The sequence below is a fragment of the Sus scrofa genome, chromosome 13, assembly GCF_000003025.6.
Source record: "Sus scrofa isolate TJ Tabasco breed Duroc chromosome 13, Sscrofa11.1, whole genome shotgun sequence".
Lineage (NCBI taxonomy): Eukaryota > Metazoa > Chordata > Mammalia > Artiodactyla > Suidae > Sus > Sus scrofa.
This window is the reverse complement of record NC_010455.5, coordinates 32,103,761-32,129,027: the sequence shown is the minus strand read 5'-3', so window position 1 is coordinate 32,129,027 and position 25,267 is coordinate 32,103,761. Positions and strand designations below refer to the sequence as shown.

The 25,267-nt window shown below is 47.7% G+C and overlaps 1 protein-coding gene across 3 annotated transcripts in view; it reads right to left on the bottom strand.

The window, feature by feature from the left end:
* Window positions 1-22,061, bottom strand: part of BSN (bassoon presynaptic cytomatrix protein) — a 96,495-nt gene extending 74,434 nt beyond the window's left edge. For 2 of the 3 annotated variants that reach the window (XM_021068761.1, XM_021068763.1), the window contains exon 1: window positions 21,734-22,060. In XM_021068761.1, coding sequence (XP_020924420.1) covers window positions 21,734-21,951 — 218 coding nt within the window. In that variant the 5' untranslated portion in view covers window positions 21,952-22,060. Of the gene's footprint in view, window positions 1-21,733 lie in introns of all 3 variants that reach the window. The other variant, XM_021068762.1, reaches the window with a different exon arrangement.

The window sequence follows — 25,267 nt, the reverse complement described above, 5'->3', positions numbered from 1 at the left end:
GATCCTTAACCCACTGAGTGAGACCAGGGATCGAACCCACAATCTCATGGTTCCTAGTCGGATTCATTAACCACTGAGCCATGATGGGAACTTCCCAAGGCCAGTTTCTAGGAAACATGCTTCTGGTTTGTTTGGCATTTCACAGGAATTTGAGTAAAAACTCAGGGAAAAGCTCTTGTGATTTGACTGGTTGGAAACTTGAGATTTGCATTCCCAGGGCAAATTTAGAGGCAAAAGCCTCCCACAAGCAGTGAGGAAACCAGCAAAACAAAGAATCTGGGGACTAGGAAGGAAGGCAAGATGCTGGCACAGATGATTCCTCTTGCTGCAGGTGGCCCTGCCCTGAAAGCAGTGGTTTTTGTTTGTTTATTTGTTTTCCTAGGGGTCAATTCAGAGCTACAGCTGCTGGCCTACATCACAGACACAGCAACACCAGATCTGAGCTGCTCCTGCAACCTTAACTGCAGCTTGTGGCAATGCCAGATGCTTAAGCTACCGAGTGAGACCAAGGATTGAACCTGCATCTTCATGGATACTAGTCAGGTTCTTAACCCACTGAGCCATAACGGAAAGTAGTGTTCTGCTCAGATAATTGTGAATTCAAGCAATGCAACTAGCAGAAGGTATGACTAGAGAAAAGTGATTCACAACACATGTCAGGGAAGAAAAAGGGATTTTGCAGGGACCTGTGCATCCAGGAGACGGCCCCAGCCTGAAAAACAGACTAGCAGCTGGAAACTCTCTGAACATCAGAGGCAAAGCCTCAAGGACAAGGACACTGTCCTCCTCCAGCAGGATGCTGCTCCAGTTCAGCAAAGGCTGAACAAGCAGGTGTCCAGCCAGACAAAGGGTCTGGTAGCTTGCCTGGAGATATGCCTGGGACACAGGAGTGGCCTACAGCCTTCAAAAGTCATGTAGACTGCTCCGATTCAGGAATGGACAAAGTGACAAAAAGTTCTCTAGGGCCCAAACTGCTGACTCATTGAGAAGTAGGAGGGTAGGGAGAAATGTCTCCTCATACTGTTATGTGAAGAAAAAAAGCTGACAGCAAAGCAACACATTCAGTGTGATCCCATTTCTTTAAAAAAAGTGTGTGTGTTAAAAAAAAAAAAAAAGTATGTGTGTTGACCCTTTAGTGGCCAGCGTAGTGGGTGGGCAGATTCACGATGGCAGATAGTGAAGGTACCACGAACACAACCAAGGAAGGTGCAGGAGCCATGGCCAGTGCAGTGGATGCATCAGGTAGTGCCAACAGCTGGGGCAGGCCTGTCCTGGTGGCTCAGGTGGCCCTGGAGACCGTGGGTGATTGTAAAGCCCTGGTGTCACAGAAGAAGATGTCACAGCCAGTGGCACTCCCCAGACAGAGTGGGCACCCCATGCACCAGGGCCTGGTGGCTGAAGATCCAGGTAACTGACTGTTCTAGTTCACCTTCACTGTGCCTTTGCTGCCACCCATGGAAGTGGAGAGTGCCCACCAGTTCCTGACCCCACGTGCTAAATTCTGAGGGACAGAGTTCAGAAGTGAATGTGTGAAGACTTAATTGGAATGGCTGAAGACTCTGGTCAATTCTCAATTTCCATTCACCCTTGTTTTGACCAGCTTTCTCTGGTAGTGAAAACCCTGCAGAGGTTTGTGCCCCATTTTTTATTCAGCCTTAGCAGGGAAAAGGGGGTTAAGTCTTAACTCCGCGTCCCTCCTAAGCAGCACATCTTTCCCTGGAGCACCAATTTTTGGAGTAGCTGCCACTTTATTGCTGCAAGATAACATTTTACCTTAGTTGCCCTTGGGTGCTCAGGATCCACAGGTTTTGTTTGGTGATTAAATGTTTGTTACTATAGAAAAACAAAACTGAGCTACTAAACAAAGTGTGTGTACGTATACAAAAGATTCATGAATATAAATGCTTGAAGAAAAATCTTAGAAATATACACAGAAGAGTAATAATGCTAGAAAAGGAAGGGAGAATAGAAACTGTACGCAATATATGACTGGATTGTTTGAATATTTACATCAAGAATATGTTCAGGTGAAAGAAAATCATGGACTTGGAGAATAGACTTGTGGTTGCCAAGGGGGAGGGGGAGGGAGTGGGGTGGATTGGGAGCTTGGGGTTAATAGATGCAAACTATTGCTTTTGGAATGGATTAGCAATGAGATCCTGCTGTGTAGCACTGGGAACTACGTCTAGTCACTCATGATGGAGCATGATAATGTGAGAAAATAGAATGTGTACATGTATGTGTAACTGGGTCACCATGCTGTACAGTAGAAAAAAATTGTATTGGGGAAATAACAATTAAAAAAAATAATATGTTCATGTGTTACTTGTATAATTTTTATTAATTCCAGAAGCCCTGCCAACTTAGTTAAAACTCAGAAGTACCTGGATATAGCAGGAGTAAGGACAGTAACATAAAAAGGGGAGGCCAAGAAAAGAACACTGGAACAAAGACAAAGCATATACCTCACAGGATTTCCCTTGTGGAGCAGTGGGCTAGGAATCTGACATTGTCACCACAGCAGCTGGGTCACTGCTGTGGCGCAGGTTTGATCCCTGGCCCAGCTTCCACGTGCCACAGATGTGGCCAAAAATAACAACAACAAAGAATAAACTTCACTGGCAACAAGAGTCCAGCTCAGGCAAGATCTCTGAGAAACATGGGGGTAGCAGGATCCAAAGAGGCTGAAAGCTATCTCCAGGCAAGATTTCTCTCCAAAGTCACTGCTGAGGGTCCATCTCATTCTTGGGACCTCCACCATGCCCCTCCACTGAGTACTCAGGAGCCCAGGCACCGCCCCCGCCACTGTGATCTATCTAGTCTGGGATGAAAATATAGTTAACCTGCTCTCAATGTCCCAGTCATACTTGGCAACCACACAGTTAGCACCTTGATCAATGGTATCATGGTCACCTAGGGAAGCCACCCCATGCAGGCTCTCCTGCCCCCACCATGTCTCTCCCCTCTGTCTCTCCTCCCTTAATGAACTTAGCCAAACCAATGGGGCAATAAGGTCAGCCCTGGGGATGGGGGTGAGGGGGGCGTGCGGGGGTGGGGGGATTCTCGTTACATCTGTCTGGAGGCCTGGCCTTGGCTTCCCAAAGGTGTGGCTTGTGCTGCTTGGGGTTTAGGAGGCTCACCCTGAAGCCAAAGTTGCAAGGAAGATCTCCCTATGAGCCCTGTCATAAGCTGATATGGCTGATGAGAATTACTGGGCTTGCTCAGTACCTTGCTGCACCCCTGCTTAGAAAACGGAAATGGATAGCATCCATAGGGGAAATCCAACTCTAGGAGAAGCACCTGGGCCCACCCACTGCAAGGCTTCTTGACAGGGTGGTGCAATTTTCCATAGTTGACCCTGAGCCCCTTCCCTCCCCAAAGTTTCCTGAAGGCTTAGATGGAGTTTCTGCCCTTGGGAAGCCTTGAGAACCCCAACAGCTGTTGACAGCACTTTTCCACCAGCACTGTTCCACAACAAGAAAAGGAAGGAACAAGCCCCTTTCTGCTCCTACCCCCAGCAGCAAGCCTTTAAACTAAGGCAACAGCCACAGGAAAGGCTCCAATGCCGTGGTGAGGGTACACTCATGGAAGAGAGAATGGGACCAGAGACCAGGACTCAGCTGAGGAACAGAAGCAGTTGGGTGGAAAAGAAGAAGTCACTGATGGTCCCAGAGCAAAAGAAGGGGACCCCAGCAGTAGGCTTCGGGAGGTAAGGCTGTTGCTATAAAAGACAGCTGCCCATGGGAGTCTAAGGGGATGGGGCAGAGAAAGCCAAAGCTGTTGGAATATATTCTCTTCCTGGACAAGCAAAGAGTCAGGCCTAGGAGCCATCTTCTACTCTTTGGGGCATGTGCCCTGGCAATCACTGGTGTACCTGGCCTTCTTCTTCTCACCTGGATACCAGGTTACCCAGGGTGTAAGATGGAGTCAAAAGGGCTGTGCATGGAAGAGGTTTTAAAGGGGCACTTTGACACAAGGGGTCCTGAAGATGACCCTTATGGGTGGACCATAAGCTTTCTACTTAGTGGGGAATCTGGTGGAATGACACTGGGCCAGCAGTCACACCTGACAGTGCCTCTACTCCTGGTGAGCCTTGGGAAAAGAGAGAGAAACTTGACTGCGTATCTGAAAACATGACCTAAAAGGACTGCTACCTCTCTACCTCTCTTTGTGGGGCAGGGACCATTCTGGTGTCCTCCTACAGGGGCAGGGGCACCCAGCTAGACCAGTAGCCCAAAAGTGGGGAGAGACAGTAAGCTCTTCTTGGAGCCTAGAGGACAAAGCTGGGGAGTGGTCCAAGAGGACACAGGAGGCAGACTCCATTCAAACAACCAGCCTCAGTGGTCACAGCAGGAAGACATCCTAGCTGGAAACAGGCTGTGTATACTATTGCCAGAAGAGCCCCTTTGCTCTCTATGCTTCTGGTCCATCTTCCACTGAAAAACAACCTGCTTCTTTGTTTTTTGTTTGTTTGTTTTGGGTTTGGTTTGGTTTGGGTTTTTTGTTGTTGTTGTTGTTTGCTTTTAACACCTGCGGCATATGGAAGTTCCCAGGCTATGGGTCAAATCAGAGCTGCAGCTGCCATCCACAGCCACAACCACAGCAACACAGGATCCGAACTGCGTCTGTAACCATAGCTCATGGCAACGCCAGATCCTTAACTCACTGAGCATGGCCAGGGATCGAACCCTCATCCTCATGAATACCAGTCAGGTTCATTACCACTGAGCCACAACAGGAACTCCTCACCTGCTTCTTTGAACATGAGGCTCAGGGCCATTGTATGTGTGGTCCCTCCTGCCTAGAAGGCTCAGATCCCCTGTCTTTCCACCAACCTTGTTCCTTGACTCCTACTTAGCTCTCAGACATACCCTACGCATGGATCCCCACCTGGCATCACTTCTTCGGGGCCCTGGTTCTCATGGCTTCTGGTCTTCCTCTGTCAAGAGCACTTCGATTTGTGTGTAATTAATGTCAGCCTTCCACAGTAGGCCCTGAGCTCCTCAAGAATAGGGCTGTGTCTTCTTTGCTTGCCACTACATCTCAGATCCTGGCACAGTGCCCAAGAAGGAGACGACAGACAAGTGTCCATGAGTCTGGGCCTCTTTAGGTGGCCTCCTTTTCTAAGAGTCTAAGAGTACCTGAGAGTTGTCCCTAAAAGAGGCACCTGGCAAATGCCACCTATCCGCTGGCTTTCCTCATCTTCTGTATATGCAGCTGAGGGATCCAAGGGGGCAATGAAAATGAAAGTTGATCCTGCTAATGAAGAGGGACTGACAGTTCCTGTTGTGGCTCAGTGGTTAATGAATCCGACTAGGAACCATAAGGTTGCGGGTTTGATCCCTGGCCTCACTCAGTGGGTTTAGAAAAGGGACTGACAAGATGGAGTTCCTGCTGTGGCATAATGGGTTGGCAGCATCAGGAGCCCTGGGACTTAGGTTCTATCCCCAGCCCAGCACAGTGAGTTAAGGATCTAGCATTGCTGCAACTGCGCCTTACATCTCAACTATGACTCAGGTCTGATCTCTGGTACAGGAACTCCATATGCCACAGGGCAACCAGAAAAGAAAAAAGAAAAAAGAAAAAAAGAAAGAGGACTGACAAAAAATGCACAATCCTGCCACCTATGAAAGGAGGGGCTGGGATGAGTCCTGCAGAGTCAACTGTAAACCAGGACAGCTGAGCCCAGTAGACAAACAGAGACTAAAAACCTTGAGATCCTTGGAGGTCAAGTCAGAAGAGAATGAAAAGGTCACTGGCAAAATAAACAGCTAGGGAGGTGATCCTGGGGTGGGTCTTGTCTGAGAGAGGACAGGAAAAAGGGGAAAAGGAAGAAAAGTGGGAAAGATGAACTAACCTTTAAGAATTTTCCCCAAGTTTACCTCTTTTCTTAGTGTCTCCCACCCACCTTGTAGAAGCTGCCCTTTGGAGCTCCAGATCTGCAGAAGGGTCCTGTGCAGACTGTACAATTTGGCCGTACCTGCACTGTGGGTCAGAGCCAATGATGACCCCTGACCTACATTGAGCCTTTCGGGGTCTCTCCCCTGGAGAGCTGAAATGGAAGAGGGAAAGGAAAATAGCGAGAGAGATGTGTGGGCTGTGAGTTGCCAAGATTCCAACCAGCCAGTCTGGAGAAGCCAGAATCACTAGGCTGCAGAAAGCAGCAGCAGGGAGAAGAGAAGCAGAGCTGGGAGGAGAAGATGGTCTCCCTGGTCCTCATCCCTGTCTGAGGCCTGACTGTAAACTACTCTTGGATTCTGAAAGATACAACTCTGATCTTACAATATGGCCCCTCTTTTTGACCTAAGGCTATCCAAGTTGGATTATGATGTTTCCCACCAGAAGCATTCTTTGACCATCCACACTGTTCACCTGCTCCCATGGACCTGGCGAGCCCAGGCCTGGGAAGAGGTGCCATTCCCAAACAAAAGACTTTTTAAGATCTCTTATGGACATCAAACAAAATCATTGACATTTTTGTCCTCAAAAAGTCTTTATGTCAGATTAATTCCATCATGGTACAGGCTCATGTCTTCCCAAGAAAAGGGACCCTGCAAACCCAATATCAGGTATTATTTCAGCCAAAAGGATAAGAAGGTGAGGAGGTAAGTGACGGCACTCTGCATAGGTGTGCCCTTGTGGAGATATCCACTGAGACTTGGAGAACCTGAGCTGGAGGGTTTGGGAAGCCATCAGCTCACAGGGCTCTGGGCAGAGCCTAGTGAGAAGAGATGTGGCTCAGATTGAGTCTTGGGTACCTCAGGCAGGCAGGGCCAAGCAGTGCCACAAAGAAAACTGACAAGTAAACAAGGATGTGCTATCCAACCCAGAAGGGAGTTTCCAGGAGAGAGAGAGCATGGTCACAAGGGTTTGAGCCCACAAGGAAGTCCAGACAGCTAAGGGTAGGAACTGGTCACTAGGATGCCCGATCCCTTCAGTTCTGAGAACCCTGGGAAGTAACAAGGTGTGTGTGTGCGCATGTGCATGCGTGCATGCGTGAGTGTGTGCGTGTGTGTTTTAGGAGATGAGCAGCCATCATCTGAGGCTCAGGCCCGTCCAGCTACAAAAGAAATCCTGCCCAAGGCTGGCAGGACACCAGCACGTGGGGGCACCTGAGAAGTTTTGCTGCCCCTTCTCTGTACTGCGTGGCCTTGACTGAGCCCTTCATGCTCCCCTATACTGTGAGATCCAAGCAGGCTATTGTAGTTTCTCTGTGAATTCAGAGCCTGCACAGACCCAGATACACAGCAGGGATTAATAAATGCTTGTTGAATGAACAAACAAACACGGAACACAAATAAACAATACACAAAAATGTGGGACAAAGAAACAACATTCTTAGAATGAGAATCTTTGGGGAGCAAGGCCTTCCATGATAAATCAGGGTCTCTGGAGAAATTAATTTGTTGGGAGAGGGTACTGATGGTGCTGCCTATATCCTAGGTGTCTAAACCCACCCCCAAGGCATATCACAGAATAATAAGCAACACACTTGATCGGAATCGCTTACATATGCAAAAGGGTCTGGAGCTTATGGGCTTGCTCACAAGGTGCCCCCTTCATCCATGCCAGCACAAGAAAGAAGAGGCGCACCATGAGAGGGAGTTGTTCAGAGGAGTCTCACTGTAGCAGAGGCCTTGCCCCCAAACTCCATCCAGTGGGCACTGGGCTTTTCTCTTCTGGCCCTGGAACCTGATACCCCAAGGCCACCCTGAGATTGTCACCTGCTCCCCAGTTCACTCTATACAAGGTCAGAGAAGATACCAAGCAAGCCAGTTCTGCACACTCAACGCCTGATCTCTTCAGTGGACACAGGGAGGTCTCCTCCTCCCACAGTGGCCAGTGAGATTCAAAGAGCAAAGGCCACTGTGGGTAGCCCAGGCCTCTGCTCCCAGTCCCACCCAACCTTGGAAATGCCTATTACCTCTCTGGCCTCAGTCTTTCCATCCCTCACCAGTGATCCTGACCTTCTATTGGCCAGAACTACATGGAAGGAAAAAATACTACATAAGCAAAATGACTCAATTATTACTAAGTACCATTACTATCTTTTCAAAAGCCATGTACATCGTTATCTGAATGCCTTATCCTGAGCCACCAGTAGAGATGAAGAAAAAGGAAGCTGAGGGAGCCTGACCAAGGCCCATGTTCCCAGGAAACTGTGCCAGGAGGCTCAGCGTTAATTACTCCTGCAGTCACTGTCCCTGCATCACACAAGCCTGAGAGTCCCAGAATAAGGACTCATGTGGGAGTACAGGGAACACAGGATGGTTTCCAAAAAGACAAAGCTTCTAGTCTCCTCTTTCTTTATGCCTCTGAAAACAGATTCTACATACCACCAGGGAGACCCAGAGCAGGAGTCAAGATCTTGGCAACTGAAAGGGGCAGTGTTCCCCAAGGGTCCCCACACGGGACTATGAATTGAGGACAGGGAGGACATTTTTGCTCTCTTACTCCACTCTCAGGAATATGGAGGTTTTTTACCATTTAGAAAAGAAGCTGGTCATGTGACACCTCCCTGGAGCCCAGGACGTGTTTCCCAATGCTCCTCATACTTGACTAAGTACCTAGAGAGGAAGAGCACAGGGGCCACGTGTCTGCTGCCCCTCAGTCTCTGTGTTTCAGCTCAGGAAAGCCAAGGGGTACACCATGCTGGCCAGGAAGGTGCCAAGCAACAGTGAGAGCAGGTACCCTTGGAGGGGCTCCACCATACACCCTGATAAAGCTAGGAGCCAGCGATAGGGTGGGAGAGGCAGTGTGGCAGGCCTGGTCCATTGGAAGAATTGAGAGCAGGCTGCCCTGTTCTGTCTGCTCCCTTCCTGCTCCTTTCCTCCCTTCTTCCACAGGCTCAGCCTGCATCACAGCTCCCAAAAGCACCCTTGCAGGAACCCCCCTCCCCCCCTAGCAGTTGGTGCTAAGCACTGTCATTTGCAAAAGAGCTTCAGTATCAGAGAGGAGCAGAGATGAGAACTTGGCCATTGGGAAAGACCCACTCTAGTCCACTGGCTTCTGAGCCAGCTCCATGTGCACAGCCTGCAGCCAGGGACTTAGGCCCAGAGAAATACACACCATGGAGTTAAATTATGTTCTCTCTAGCCATTGCCCATGAGCAGAACCCCAGACCCAGAGCTCCCTCCCTCCTGTCCTCTTCTGAATCCCCAAAATCTGCCAAGGGGACTCTGTACCACACCAAAGTCCAGCATTCCCAGAGTTTCATGAACACCATGAGGGTTAAGAGAAAAAGTGATACTCTTCCTATAGTAAAAGGGTATTCTCTCTGGTGCTGGTGGTCTGGGCTTCAGACCTGACTAGCGATAGAATCTTAGAGTCTGTGGGATGGGCTAGGACTTTCAAGTAAACCCTCTGGGATGAGGCTCAAATTCTGTACCTGTTTTAGCAGCTCTATGTGAAGATGAGAAGGATGGACCACAGTGGGCTCTCTGGGCTCCCAGGCATCTCCACTGAGTCCATCAGAGCTCCTAGACGGCATGAGACCTTACCCTCCATCAAGTTTAATTCAAACATGCTCTGTAGTAGGCAATAAGGATGCTAATTTACCCGTTTGTTCACCTTTATATCCTCAGCCCTGAGCAGGAACCAGGCACCAGTTGACATTTAATGCCAGGCCTCTTGTGAGTGCTTTCATTTCTAGCATTTCATTAGCTGAGATAAATGCTTGTTGAGTTGACTTGCCCTCTTGGAACCCCAGTATTGCCTCAATTTATTCCTCTTCCTTATCTCTTTCGCAGAGTACTTGTAGGAACCAGGAGGCATTAATATTAAAGCATTTGCAGGTGAAGTGCTACTTTATTTTTTTTAGCCCAGACTTGAATACATGGCTGCCCACCTAACATGTCACTCAGATGCCTTTAAAATGCAAGTTGTCCAGGAACAAACTCCTGATATCAGGCCCCATCCTTGTTATCCCACCAACCACTGTGTGCACAAGATGTTCAGGCCAAAACCCAGAGGTCCTCCTGACTCCTTTCTTTGTCTAACTCTTCACAGTCAACCCTTCAGTCATCCTGCTGCTCTACTTCCAGACTATATTCACGAGCTGAGCACTTTTCAGCACTCCTAACCCTCCTCCCCACTCCCTGTCACCCTCCTCTCCCTTTGTCATCCAGTGACCATCCTGTCATACATGAATACTGTCCCAAGCTCCTCACCAGCTCCCTTGCCCCTCAGGCTTGGCAACACATAGCAAAACATGCATTTACCCACTTTTTGTTTCAGCATCCAATAGGAAAGTATGTTACAAATACAGTGGGAAAAACACAAAATATCCCACAGATACACTGGTAAAATGACATAGATACCAGGTTCCTCACTGGACTGCTATTTATAAGAGCAAAAGACTGGACACATGATAGAGCCATGTAGAGATGCAAAAAGAGATCAGGAGGATTCCTGCATTCTGCTATGATGTGATCTTTGGGCTATATTAAATGGAAAAAAAAGGCAGAGTATAGAATAGTGTTTAGAGTCTGTTACCTTTTATATAAAAAAGAAAGGTAAAGAAATGTTTATTTTTTTCCTTATATTTTTAAAAACAATGGAAAAATCTAATAAACACTGTTTCTTATCAGGGAAGGCAGAGAACAAAGTAGAAGGGTACAAGTTGAAGCCAGACTATTCTCGATATGCCTTGTTTTATTTGCAATCACATATAAGTTTCACAAAATTTTAAGAAAATTTAATGAAAAAGAAAAAAATATGGTAGATGGCCTTGTTCTCCATTCTTTACCTTCCGTGGATTTCTGCCCCTTGCTGTGTGACTTTGCAACTCCTCCCACTAGAGGAACAGCATATTTTTCCAGCTGCAGTAGACTCTATTTTTCTAAAATAGTATCAGTGAGATTTCCAATCCCATGCACTCTTACAGAACCTGGACACTCCTTATCAAGAGCTGGAGTCTGTCTCCTCCTCTCAAACCTGGGCAGGACTTTGTGATTGCCACAATAAATGCACGTACAGCCTCCAATGGCTTCTTTTCTCAGGACCCCCTTAGAACCCAGCAACCATGTTGTGAGGAAGCTCAATCTTGCCCACATGGAGAAGTACTGCAGTCCCCAGCTAATAGCCAGCATTAGCTGTAAGACATATAAATGATGAAGACATGTCAGATGATTCCAGTTCCCAGACTTCAAGTCTTCCAGTTGAAGCTCCAGACATTGTGGAGCAGAAATAGGCCATCCCACTGTGCTCTTCCTGAATTCCTGACCTAAAGAATCTGTAAGCAAAATAATGGATGTTTTATACCATACGTTTTGGGCTAATTTATTATGTAGCCATAGTAACTGCAACACCACACCTGACTTTGGGCCTAACTAAATTGCTTTGACTGAAGGAATGTCAGCAGTTATGTCATTTCAAGCAGAGGCTTGAAATGAGTGTGTGCGGCTAGGCATGCCCTCTTGAGCATCTGTCATCACCATGGGAAGAACATGCCCTGACTAGCCTGCTGTCTGAGGAGGATGAGACACATGGAGCAGCCCTGGGCTCACCTGCAGCCTGGAGCCCAGCCTAGATCAGTGAATTCTAGCCAGCATGCAGATGCATGAGTGAGAATAAAAAACTGCTATTTGGAGCCACTGAGTTTTGGCTGATCTACTGTGCCGTAAGATGCTGGCAACAGATATGTGATCAAAAAGCAGTCCTTACAAACTGAACACAAGTGGGGAGGAGGCTTAACTGTATATCCTTTTAGTAACTACGCAGAGAAGAATCATTTCTAATAACTCCAAAACACAGATCTTTGACTGTACATCACTGAAAAGATATAAACTAAGGACAAAATAAACCACAAGGGAATCTTAAACTACATTCATTAGTATTATTGCTAGTAAAAAATATCTTCGCTATTATTTTGAAACAAGTACATGTATATACATTGCATATATGTAATAGTCTCTATACATACAAGGTTCATTTGGATTCTGATTTGAACAAACCAACTCTAAAAAGCCATTTTTGAGATAATCAAGGAAAACTGAACATGGACTAGGTATCAGGTGATATTAAGAAATTAATTAATCAGGTGATAATGTCACTGAATTAAAATAAACATATCTTTTAACTACTAGAGGTATATCCTAAAGTATTTATGAGTGAATGACATGTTTGGTTTTGACTGAAAATACTCCAGCAAAAAAAAAAAAAAAAGTAGAGGAATATAGATGAAACAGCTGGCAAAACACTGATCATTGCTAAAGGTACATGACTGATTCAGAGGGGGGCTTCACCAAACAATCTTTTCTCCTTTTATATGTGTTTGAAACTTTTATCTGCAGAGTATTTGCTCTTCCTGGGGACATCTAACCTCTAGAGCCAAAGGCCAGTGTATCCCAAAGAGAGGTCAGCATGACCTGGTCACCAGGATAGACAATCCTGCACAGGGGCTTCCCACAGTGCACAGGGGCTGCCACAGCTAGAGTACAAGTGGCAGCTGCCTCTTCAATCCAGCCCTGTCTCTGCCACTGTCCTCATCTGAGCTAGCAAGGCTATGGCCTCTAGAACCTGACACTGGCCACCCAAGATCAGATACAGGAGTTTAGACAGTGGGCTCACAGAGCCACAGGAAGAAAAAAGTTCTCACAGCGTGATGACCAAGACAATCACACTGCCTTAGTTAATATTAGCCCAGTTCAGCAGACAGGGTCAGGATCCAAAAGAGTCTCACTAGGTTGAAAGGGATTTACCAAGTACAACCAGAGAAGTCGTGGCAGAGACTCATGCAGAGTGCCTCTCCTGGCTCCAGGCTTGATTGTGAGGTCATCTTGTCCAGTCCAGGAGATCTCTGCAGCACAATGGAAGAGCATCTCTCTTCAGGTAAAGCTCTTCTAATGATCCAAAGGCTGTACATTGTACTTGTTTTCTCTCCTCTGTGAAACTGAATGGTGGGAAGCATCCCCCTTCCTTTTCAATCACCTCAAAGAAATAAGCTATCAGAGGTGGAGGGGACTTGAAGATTATTTAGTTAAATTTCTCCATTTTACAGATGGAAAAAAACTGAGGACCTATCCAATATGTACAGCCAGTTTCAGGCAATGCCAGGATTGATTAAAACCTGAGTTTCTGATCCCCACCCAGGATGCTTCCACTATTCTTCATTCCCTACCCCACACTGTCCATTGCTCAAATGTCCTACTTCCAGATCCTTTTCTTATCCTCAAAGCCCTCCCCATTCTCTTGCTAAATTTTCCATCTTCTGAGAGCAGGAGGCAGAGAAGTGACGTGGTTCTCCAGCTGTGCTCAGTGCATGGCATTAGATATTGCTAAAGTCAGCTAGCTGGCTGTTCTGCTAAATCTCTCATGTTAGACCTTTGGAGCTCCCAAGAGAGTAAGTCAGCGCTGGCAATGTGTTTTGTAAGCTATAAAACACCACACAAATAGGTGCTGTACTATTTTAGAAGATGAAATAATACAACCCCTTTTAACCGAATGCTCATTTATCTTACCTCTGTGAGACAAAGAGATGGCAGGAGCAAACTCTAATTTAAGGAAGTTGAGGAAAACGATGTAAACTGAAGTGTCTCTTTCTCTCCCACCACACTGTGAGCTCCCTGAAAGCAGAGCCAACTTCCTTGCTCCTTCCTTTGTTCCTCACATTTCACCTGGGATAGGCATCCAGGAGGAGATCAGAGAGGGTTTCCATGGATAAACTTCTCTCTCTCTCTCTCTTTTTTTTTTTTTTTTTTTTTTTTTTTTTTGTCTTTTTGCCATTTCTAAGGCTGCTTCCGCGGCACATGGAGATTCCCAGGCTAGGGGTCGAATCAGACCTGCAGCCACCGCCTATGCCAGAGCCACAGCAACTTGGGATCTGAGCTGCATCTGCAACCTACACCATAGCTCACGGCAACGCCAGATCCTTAACCCACTGAGCAAGGTCGGGGATTGAACCCGCAACTTCATGATTCCTAGTCAGATTCGTTAACCACTGAGCCACGACGGGAACTCCATTCATGGATAAACGTCTCTTTAAAGTCCTCCTATTTCTAAGTAGAATTTAATCGTAGAAATCCCTCATAACTACTTCCATATATAAAAAGTACAGATGACCCTTATCACCTGCCAGCACACAAGAATGTAACCAATGTATGGGTGTGACTACTGAGAAATTTCCTTACCTCTCCCTTTCTCCAAAGCACCTGAATGCCTTACTGGTTCTTCCAGCATCCCTGGGGAGCACAGCTCCCTCCCTGAGCCTGTGACACTAGACAGCTTGGGCTCCTCTAGGTACAGGGGGCAGTCCCAGATGGGACCAGGTGGGGTGATCCTTGTGTGAGCTTGTGGTCAAGGTGCTGGGGCTCTTTGACCTCCTCAGTGGCTGGGACCAAGTCCTACCACCACTTAGGGAAAATCTCTTCCTCACCTTTGGCCCTGACAGCAGTCCCACCACTTCGGAAGTAGCCAGGAGTCTCCAAGGAAATCTAGATTTTTTTTTTTTTTTGTCTTTTTGCCATTTCTTGGGCTGCTCCTGTGGCATAGGGAGGTTCCCAGGCTAGGGGTCAAATTGGAGCTACAGCCGCCGTCCTATGCCAGAGCCACAGCAACACAGGATCTGAGCCGCATCTGCAACCTACACCATAGCTCACTGCAACGCCAGATCCTTAACCCACTGAATGAGGCCAGGGATCGAACCCACAACCTCATGATTCCTAGTCGGATCCGTTAACCACTGAGCCATGACGGGAACTCCAAGGAAATCTAGATTTGATCCCAGGGGTAATCCAAAGTTCCCTGGACGTTCCCAATACACCTCCATGTGACCCTCCTGTGAGAAAGAACTGGGGATACCAGGTAAGAGGTCTCTGCTACAGCAAGGCACTCATAAAAACCCTAAGATGAGAGTTTCTGCTGTAGTGCAATGGGATTGGAGGCATCTTGGGAGCTCCAGGATGCAGGTGCAATCCCAAGCCCGGCACAGTGGGTAAAGGATCCAGTATTGCTGCAGCTGTGGCTTAGGTTGCAACTATGGCTTGGATCTGATCTCTGGCCCCAGACCTCCATATACCATAGGGCAGCCAAATAAGGAGGGAAAAAAAAGAACCCTAAGATGCCCCTATGAGCAAAACACAAGGAGAGATCAGAGCAGTCCTGAGACCAGCCTGGGGACCAAGGTACAGCCCAAATGAATCAGAGAGCACGCCCCTCTGCTCCATCCCACAGGCACAAGTGACCAGAACCTAAACTGCGAAACACATGGGCTGAGAGACTGCTGGGGGGTGAAGGCACGCATCAGAGGCCCAATCCACAGTGGGTGGGACACCAGAATTCCACCTTCCTTGCCAGAGCCCAGGGTCCCAATCACTCCCTAGCTATGGTCAGCTTCCATTAACTTTGCTGGCAAATGGGGATGGCAGAAGGCCCTGAGGGAAAGAAGCCTGAAGAAGTCCTACAAATGTAGTACCAACACCAGCAATGCAATGCCCCTGGCACCACTAAGACAGGAGCCCCCACAGCTCGAATGTCCACCGAGTACAGCTTATGAGGGGGCATGAAGTCCTAAAGTGACACTCTGCTCTTACTGCAGGCATGCAGGTCTCAGCTACCATGTCACCATTTTAAAAAGTGAATCCCTGGGCAGGCAGGATGAGCAAGGCCAGCACAGGTGGGTCCTGTGGGAGCTGCATGGCCAGGCAGGAATAAGTGCATATAAAACACTTAGTGGAATGACCAGGAATCAGCAACGGTAGTCTGAACTGTTAAGAGAGTTTTCCAACCTACCACCACAATCAGTCCCAATTGATTGCATATGGGCCATAGACTCCAAGAACAGATTCTCCTCAAGTAGCCCACACAGCAAGGTCTGTCCCTCCCCACCTCCATCAGAGACAAGCGGAAAGGGCCGCATTCAAATGTGCAGGACCTATGAGAAGGGGAGGATTTACTGAAGCCCCATATCCTATCTCCCAGCAGCCTGCTACTTACATATATAGGGAAGGCTCCTCCTGTGAAGCTGGGGTGAAAAGGCATGACCCAGAGTCTCTGAAACCTTTGACTTTTTAAACTCAGAACTAAACCTATTCACAGAAAGAGAGCTTTAGAAAAAGAACAGAAAAGTGGCCCACTGCACCATTCTCTGGTTCCCAAACTAGTCCAAAGTCTGGATCTACTTTCAATGAATGCCCAGCCCCTTCAGGTCCAAAGCCCTCAATGAACTCTTTCTTAAAAATTTGGAATCTCCCCTTTGCCCTGAAAAAAAAAAAAAAAAAAAAGATTCTGAATGGCTTCTAGATGTAATTCCCAGCTTTCAGGGGAAATATGGGACAGAACACCTTTTTTTTTTTCTTTCTTTCTACCATTTCTTGGGCTGCTCCCGCTGCATATGGAGGTTCCCAGGCTAGGGGTCTAATCGGAGCTGTAGCCACCAGCCTATGCCAGAGCCACAGCAATGCGGGATCTGAGCCACATCTGCAACCTATACCATAGCTCACAGCAACGCTGGATCCTTAACCCACTGAGCAAGGCCAGGGATCAAACCCACAACCTCATGGTTCCTAGTTGGATTCATTAACCACTGAGCCATGATGGGAACTCCAGAGAGGAACATCTTAAATGACACCACAGGGATACAATCAGCATAATCCAGAATATGAGAAACTGGACAAACAACACAGCCAATCATGAATAGCAAGGGGAAAAAAAAGGGAGAAGAACTGAAGAGGTGTATCAAGCAAATGCAGCCTATAAATCCTGTTTAGATCACAACTCAAACAAACCAACTGTAAAAATAAATTCGTAAGGTAATCAAAAGAGCCTGAACCCTGACAGGATATTTGCTGAGATTAAGAAGGGACTGTCAGCCTGTTTAGATGTGATGATGGTGCTGTGGTAATGTTTATACAAATCCCTTATTTCTTAGAAATATCCACTGAGGAGTTCCTGCCATGGCTCAGTGGTTAGCGAATCTGACTAGGAATCATGAGGTTGTAGGTTCGATCCCTGGGCTTGCTCAGTGGGTTAAGGATCTGGCGTTGCCGTGAGCTGTGGTGTAGGTCGAAGACACAGCTTGGATCTGGCGTTGCTGTGGCTGTGGCCGTGGTTGTGGCCAGGAGTTACAGCTCCGAATGTACCCCTAGTCTGGGAACCTCCACATGCCACGGGTGCAGCCCTGGAAAAGACAAAAAAAAAAAAAAGAAAAGAAATATCCACTGAAACACTGCTGATGAAATGTTGGGATATATGGATGACCCCTTCCATAGGGGTAGGAAGTGAGGGCGATAGATAAACCTGATCAGCTATGAGTTGATGTGGCTGGGCAACAGGAACATGGGAGTTCACTAGCTTGTTCTCTCTACTTTTATGTGTGTGTGTTTGAGATTTTCCATAATAGGGAGTTCCCATCATGGCTCGGTTAACAAACCCAGCTAGCATTTATGAGGACATGGGTTCAATCCCTGGCCTCGCTCAGTGGGTCAAGGATCTGGTGTTGTCATGAGCTGTAGTGTAGCTCACAGATGCAGCTCAGATCCCGCGCTGCTGTGGCTGTTGTGTAGGCCAGCGGCTACAGCTCCAATTGGACCCCTAGCCTGGGAACCTCCATATGCCGTGGGTGTGGACCTAAAAAGACAAAAGACAAAAAAAAAAAAAAGAAAGAAAGAAAGAAAGAAAGAAATTTTCCATAGTAAAAAGGGGGTTTTTTTTGGGGGGGGTAAATAAAATACTCCCCCCCCCAACACAGCCATAACTTTTTCTTTTAGATACACTGTACCTTATCAGTCTTACTAATGCTAAAAACAGCTATATTATCAAAACTGCCCCTCTCTCCCTGGCAAGAACTGCAAAAATGGTTGCCCCGTTTGAGTGAGATTTTGACATCATCACTATTCAGATGTTAAGTCATTTTAGCACAAACTCTGTGACATGCTCTCCATGAGAATCCAGTAGCCTAACATGATCTCTGAAAAGAATCATTATTTCCAAACCTGACAACTCTATCCTTTCATTTTATCCTTACAAATTAATCCCAGATCTTTCCAGAGCCTGACTGTTACTTGATATAGTATAATAAATCTAGCTGAGCCCAGACCAGAGATACTATTACTGACAAACCCATTCATTCATTCTTTCTCTCTCTCTTTTTTTTTTTTTTGTTTGTTTGTTTGCTTTTTAGGGCTGCACATGTGGCATATGAAAATTGACAGCCTAAAGGTCGAATCGGAGCTGCAGCTGTCGGCCTATGCCACAGCCACAGCAACTCAGGATCTGAGCCACGTCTGCTAACTATACCACAGCTCATGGCAATGCCAGATCCTTAACCCACTGAGTGAGGGCAAAGATCAAACCTGAGTCCTCATGGATACTGACCGGATTCATTACCACTGAGCCACAACAGGAACTCCATTCATTTATTTTTGAGATATAATTATGGCAAACCCATTTTGAGGAAGCAACTCTGGGTACTTGGTCTCAGAGTAGCCTCACCCACCTTCAGCAACAGACCAGAATCTCTATGTGCCCAGCTGCCTTTAGCTCAAGATGTCTCCTTGGCATATGGACTGGAAGTGAGTGAAAGGCAACCTCAGTGTAGATCACCAATTTCGATGTGGTAATAAAAGCGAGGTATCTTACCTGGTTCGCCCCAGCTCTACTCCACACCCCTGCACTCGGCTCCACTATCTGCTCACTGTTCCTGCCTGTGCGCCTCATGTCATTTCTTCCTCTCTCCATGTCTCAGAATACCACCATTGTCCCAAGGAGCCTTAGGATTCTCCTTTTGAAGCCTGGCTCTGTCTCAAACCTCTATAAGCACTACCTATTTGACACTTCTCATGCACTGAGCTACCTACAGTGTCACTCCTAGGATCCTTCCATGACTTTGTTCTCAGAGCTCTTCAAGAGCTCTACGACCAACCAGACTGTGAGGTGCTAGAGGACAGCAGAGCGTCGTATATCCTTCCAGGCTCTTCACAAAGCCCAGTACAGTGCTTGCTCTTGATACAGTAAATACAACTTGGTTGACTAACTAAACATCAATTTGCAAATGTTAAAGCTCTGCAACTCCACAGAGCTGATGTAGACTAAACAGGCTGCTACTGGTCTATGTGGCTTCTTTGTGCAATTTTTTTTTAAAGGTGCTTTCCGGGGGTACTGATCAAGTTTCTCCTGAACTGGTGATGTGTCTACAGGTAAAGTCCCAGCAACTTGGGACCTTCATTGTACATTAAGCATACCTCTGTAAAAATAAGTGGATGAATGAGCGAAAGGTACCCCCTTCCTGTAGGCAGACACAGCCCATACCAAGGCACATACTGCAAAGCCAGAGATAAGAGTTCAGCCTTCCCTGACCTGGCATTCCTTGGGAAATGCACAACCTATATAAGTGTTCATATGACCCTGAGACCAGAAGCAGAGAGCACTGCCTTAAGGAAATCTCTGATGCCCCAAGTGCCACATCATCCAAACAGCACTAGGTTAAGAGGCAGCACTATGGGTGTGGTGACACTGCTACTCACAGGATTCGAGCTCTTCAGCCACAAATGCTGGAGCTGCCCCCTCAGAGAGCCCAAATCAGCTCACAATGAAAATGAAGATACTAATTCAGCCTGGGGTGACAAGGGGTAATACAGCAACAGGAAAGAGCCAGGAATTGATTCCCCCAGAACCTCAGTTCCATTCCCATCAGGGGTTAGTAAAACAATTTCCACCTTATCTGACCTTCTACCTACCTCAATTCACAATATAATTCCCCCAAATTCACAAGCCAGCTTGAAATTATGCCAACGCTCTTTCCTGAATACCCAGAAGCACATGCCACAGGGCTTTTTCTCCATCAATGGGCCAATCTGTTCAGCAGCGTCTCAGAACAGAACATGCTAAATTTGGCATCAGGTACCTGAGACACTCTGGTGAGAGGAAGTAGAGTCATTCTGATGCTGAAGGAGAAACATACCATGGAGGTACAGCTCAGCTGAGGTGATGTGACAAGCTGAATATCAGCTAAAAGAATAAATTCCATCTCCTACGAGCCCCCAATCCTGAGCTTTGGTGAAAAATAGCCAGCTCACCACCTGCGCTTAACAACTGTAGGACCTTAGCACCACAGCCCATGTGTGTGTCTTGCCCACAGCCAGGAGCAAGATTATATGACTGCTAAATACAGCAGGAGATCATGGTTCCTTAACCCACTGTAGTTTGTGGGTCTACCCTGTAGCAAAACATATAGACAGGGAAGAAATGAAATACTGGGAAGGAATATGAGTAGGCACTAACCACTTTCTGTCCCTTTGAGCTGCCCAAGTCTTTCCAAAATCTCACATGCTTGGCTCTGCAACATCAGATAAACACCAAGCACAGCAGCCTGTTTGGTTACCAGAAGAGAAACACTGGATTCCCCATATAGAAAACTCCTAATAACAAGGTGTTTTTCCACTCTGCTGTAGATGCTTTCCCTTGGAAGGAAAGCTCTAAAGCCTAAGTGAGCCTTCCTCAAGCTAAAACTCAAAGAGCAGCTCAATGCGCAGCAAAATGGACAGTATTTGCAGTACTAAGAACGGTGTGCTAACAAACACAGATAGCTATTAGCATTACCATAATAGCTAATATAAAATGGGTAAATCCCCCTTCCAAAAGAGATGTTCACAGGCTGGCCTGTCTGTGGCAGGTTTCAGGCTACTAAGACCCTTTCATTTCTGTTAGTTGTCTAAGAAATGACTTCTGAGGAAATAAACCCGTAAGAGGCACAGCTGGGCAGCTGAAGAATAAAAAATTATGCTCCCTCACAGTTTATGTGCCCCCACATAGAAAAGCCAAGGCAACATTATCAGCAGACTCATATGGACTCAGAAGCACCCCTGGGTTTTGCTACTTCCCAGCTCTATTTGGTGTAAAGACAGTGCTTCCATTTTATCTTGTCTCTTGGTAGCTTTCCTGAGTGTTCAGTCTACTAATTTATTATAGATTGCCATTTTCTTCCTCTGCATTTCCTTTCCACTTGATTGTTTATACAACCTCAACTGGCATACATTTTAAACAAGCTGGTTTTAGAGTATTTGATCAGATATGTCTGTTTAAAGCATTCCACTGATTTGAGTGGTAACCTAAGTCATAAGACAACATGAACATACTCGGTTCTAGATGATTCAACAGCATTTTTGCTTCACCCCAAAGTGTTTCACTAAACCATGATGAAAGCACATGACCCTGTTACTATTGTTGAGCCTAAATAAGTACCTTGTGGTGTCCAGTACCACTTTCCCTTCCTCCAAAGATGATTTTGACTACTAAATGCCTGAGGAAAGCGTATGACCAAGTTCATGGTTCAACTATTTCCATATCTTTCTGCTCCTCGCAGTGACACTTATCTTCCCTGACAGCCACTCCCATTGTGCTCTTTCCTTGGCCCAACACAATGGACAAATGCAGACACAAGCAGACAGGGAAGACGTTTTCCATCCCACTGCTTCCCAGTGCAGAAGAACCAGGCTGAGGTTACATAAGCCCCTCCTTAGCCTGGCACTGGGGGAAAGCGAATTTGGGGTTCGTGACGGAGTCACGGTCTGCAGGCCCAGACTGACCCTGCGCTCACCATCCTGCTTTACTAAGGCAGGACGGCTGTAATGGAAGGGATGCTTCTCGCGACTGACCACTCGGCTCACGTCAGTCCGACTGGGCTCAAAGTGTAGCTGGACGTCCGATCTCGCTGTCCAGACTAGACTGCAGGGTCGTGGGCCCCAGCTTCGGCCTCAGGCTGCAGTTCCCGCCCCCGGGCGCCTTGCCCTGCGCTTACCTGCCCGGGCCAGGGCCGGGGCCGGGGCCGGGGCCGGGGCCTGGACCCGGTGGTCCGGCGGTAGCCCGTGCCCCGCCTGCTGCCAAGAGCTGTCCGCCGCCAGCCGGTGCTGAAGGCGGCTTCCCTACCCCGGGGCCCGGGCCGGGGCCGGGGCCGGAGCCTCCGGGCGGCAGCGGCCCTTCGCCAACGCCGCCCTCCAGGCTGGCCTCGTTGCCCATGGCGGGCAGACGGGCGGGGCCGAGGTCGCACTGGGCCCGGGCCGGCGGCTCCCGGGCAGCTGCTCACACGCTCCGCGCCGCCGCCGCCGCCGCCGCCATCTCCCAGCTCGGCTCGCGCCGCCGCCTGCCGCTGCGCATGCGCGGCCCTCGTGCCTCTTCCCTGTACACACCCCCACCCCACGCACGCGCGCGCTCCCTCCTGCTGGTGAGGACGCGTGTCCAAGAGCCCCCGGCGGAGTGGCGGGGAAACAGCCGCCTTGGCCCGCGCATGCGCCTTCCGGGGCCGCCAAAGCCGGCGTTCGCTATCCGGGGCCCAGCAAGTGTCGGCAGGAGCATCCGATCAAACCAGGATTGGAGAGACACAGACCACGAGAAAGGGCTGTGAGGGCGACCCGCCGTACCCTGCCCTGGAGTCAGTGACGCTTACTGCCTCAGAGAACTCAGGAATGGGAGCTCTCATTTGGGTAACTTCAGGGTCCCAACTGGCAGACTTCGTGGGAACAGGCCTCAGAGAGGGGTCACTGAGTGTAGCATCAAAGGATGTTTAGGAGTTGGAGAAATAAATGAACAAGTGTGTTCAGAGGCGCATTGTCATGGAAGGACTGAGATAAAGGATGCTGGGTGATGGGACTGGTTATGAGGGTCTCAAAGGGATTGAAGACTTTATCCAGATGTCGCCATGGGAACCATCTGGGTTTCATGCTGAGCCCTTGTCCCAGGGGAAGGAGTTTCAGGAAGTGTCCCTGGGAAAGGTGGAGGGTGTGTCAGGGCTGGCCTGAAGCCAGATGGAAGGTTGCCTCAGCAGGCCCTGGGACAGTGACCTTGAGGATGAGGAAAAGGAGTTGATGTTTCTTAGAGTCCTTGGGCTGTGGTTCCCAGGGACTGTCTAGACGAGGGGCTGCAGGCTGCCTCTGCATTAACCTGAGAGCTCACCAAATTATTTTTCCATTACCTCAGTTTACAGACTTCGGTGTCTGCATACTACTCTGCCTCCTGGCTTCTTACACAAACCTGTACTTTCCTGAGAGAGAATACTTCTTAGAAGATCCAGACTATACTCCAAACTTCCTGGCTTCATAAATCATGGCTGTGTACGAGTTCCTGTCATGGCACAGCAGAAACGAATCCGACTAGGAACCATGAGGTTGCGGGTTCAATCCTGGCCTCGCTCAGTAGGTTAAGGATCTGGTGTTGCCATAAGCTGTATTGTAGGTCGCAGATGTGGTTCAGCTGTGGCATAGGCCGGAGGCAACAGCTCCAATTAGATCCCTAGCCTGGGAACCTCCATATGCCACGGGTGCATCCCTATAAGGACAATCAATCAATCAATCAATCATGGCTGTGAAGAAGAACTTGAGTAAACTTGGACCTATTTTACAAACCCATTTAATTCTGCTAATGATGAAGAATAAATCAAATGTGATGTCAGCATTTCTAACCTGACCTGGAATAACTCAGAAAACCCAATGAACACTGATAACCAGGCTGATGGACAGACTTTGGCTGGGCCTTCCCATGCATTCTTATCTGCTCCCTCAACCTCTGGGATGGAGCTCCTGAAGCTTGGATCCCTGAATTGACTGACTCTGCTGCCTGGGATGATGAGAGCCTCTCTGCCTGTGTTATGATGGTCTTCACTGTGTTTCCTCCTGTGTTTGAATCATCTTTGTATCTGGTGCTCATCTAGGCTCTACAAGGATCCATGTTTCAGCTGTGCCACTTCCCAAATGGGATCTTAGCAACTGACTTAGGCTCACAAAGCCTCCATTTCCTAGCCTGCAAAGTTAGAATAATAGTAGTTCTCATTGTAGCTCAGTAGGTTCAGAATCCAACATGTGTCCATGAGGATGCAAATTCAATCCCTGGCCTCTATCAGGGGGTTAAAGATCCAACATCACCACAAGCCACAGCATAGGTCGAAGATAAGGCTTGCTGTGGCGTAGGCCAGCAGCTACAGCTCCAATTCAACCTGTAGCCCTGGGAACTTCCATATGCCACGGGTGCAGACATTAAAAAAAAAAAAAAAAGGTTATAATATTAGCCTCTCTTAACTGGGTGGGGGTGTGTGTTTGGTTGTGAGAGTGGAGTGGCTAATGTAAGTAAAACATACCAACAAGTGCCTGGCATACACATGACCAACTTTTTTTTTTCTTCTTTTTTTAGAGCCACACCCACAGCAAATGGAAGTTTCCAGGCTAGGGGTTGAATCAGAGCTGCAGCTGCTGGCCTACACCACAGCCACGGCCATGCCAGATCCGAGCCATGTCTGCAACCTACACCACAGTATATGTCAACACCAGATCCTTAACCTACTGAGCAAGGCCAGGGATTGAACCTGCATCTTCATGGATATTAGTCAGATTCATTTGCACTGAGCCACGACAGGAACTCTGTCACATGATCAACTTTATTATTAATTGGTTCTCTGGTGGGTGATCTTGAGGTAGGAGGTAGATGAGCCCCTGGGCTGAAAACAGCTGGGACTTGTTAAGCCAAGTAGATTGGGCCTTGCCTCTCTAACACCTCAAGAAGAAAGTTAAGAGCTGGAGCTGAGCTCTACTAGAGTAGAAAGATAAGATTGACCACTTCATTCGATCCTGGTGTCAAGAAGAGCTCCCCAATAACCCATGCACAGTAAGACCCCTAAGGATCAAAAAAAGGAGGGGGCACCAGACCATAATTAAGCCCTGATACTGTCCCAGCATCCCTTGCTCTGGAATCCGTCTTTGCCAAAAGATGTACATGCATTAAGGGGAGGGGCCTGTGTCCAGTCAGGTGTGAGAAATAAAACAAGATATATGGCCAAAGGTAAACAAACACCCAGAAGTACTGTCCTGTATAAGTGAGTTAAATCACCTCTCTAGTGCACTGCTCACTCGGGGACAGCCGCGCCTGCACTCCCCTTCAGGTGTGTATTATTTCTTTGCTTCTGACTTAAATAAAAACTACTTCTCTGTGTGCTCTCCCACATGTTGTACAATAAACTTTATACCTGTTTTCACAATCTATGCCTCTTTGAAACATTCTTGCTGTCAACAGTGGCCAAGAATTACAGCAACTCTGCTCTCAGCCTCTAGCTAGTCTTAGTGGCTAGGATTCCTGGTTTTTATCCAGGCTGTCCAGGTTCAATTCCTGAGCAGAGAATTGAGATCTCAATTCAAGCCATCACTCACTGCTGTCTGTTGGAGATCACTCTGGGATTTGGGTTTTTTTCTGCCACATCTTCTCTCCCGGAAAAGCATGTATACAGGCACTATGGGCAGGCCAGTGACCTGACCTTGGCCCAACCTTGGCCATTTTGGTTCACGGATACCAG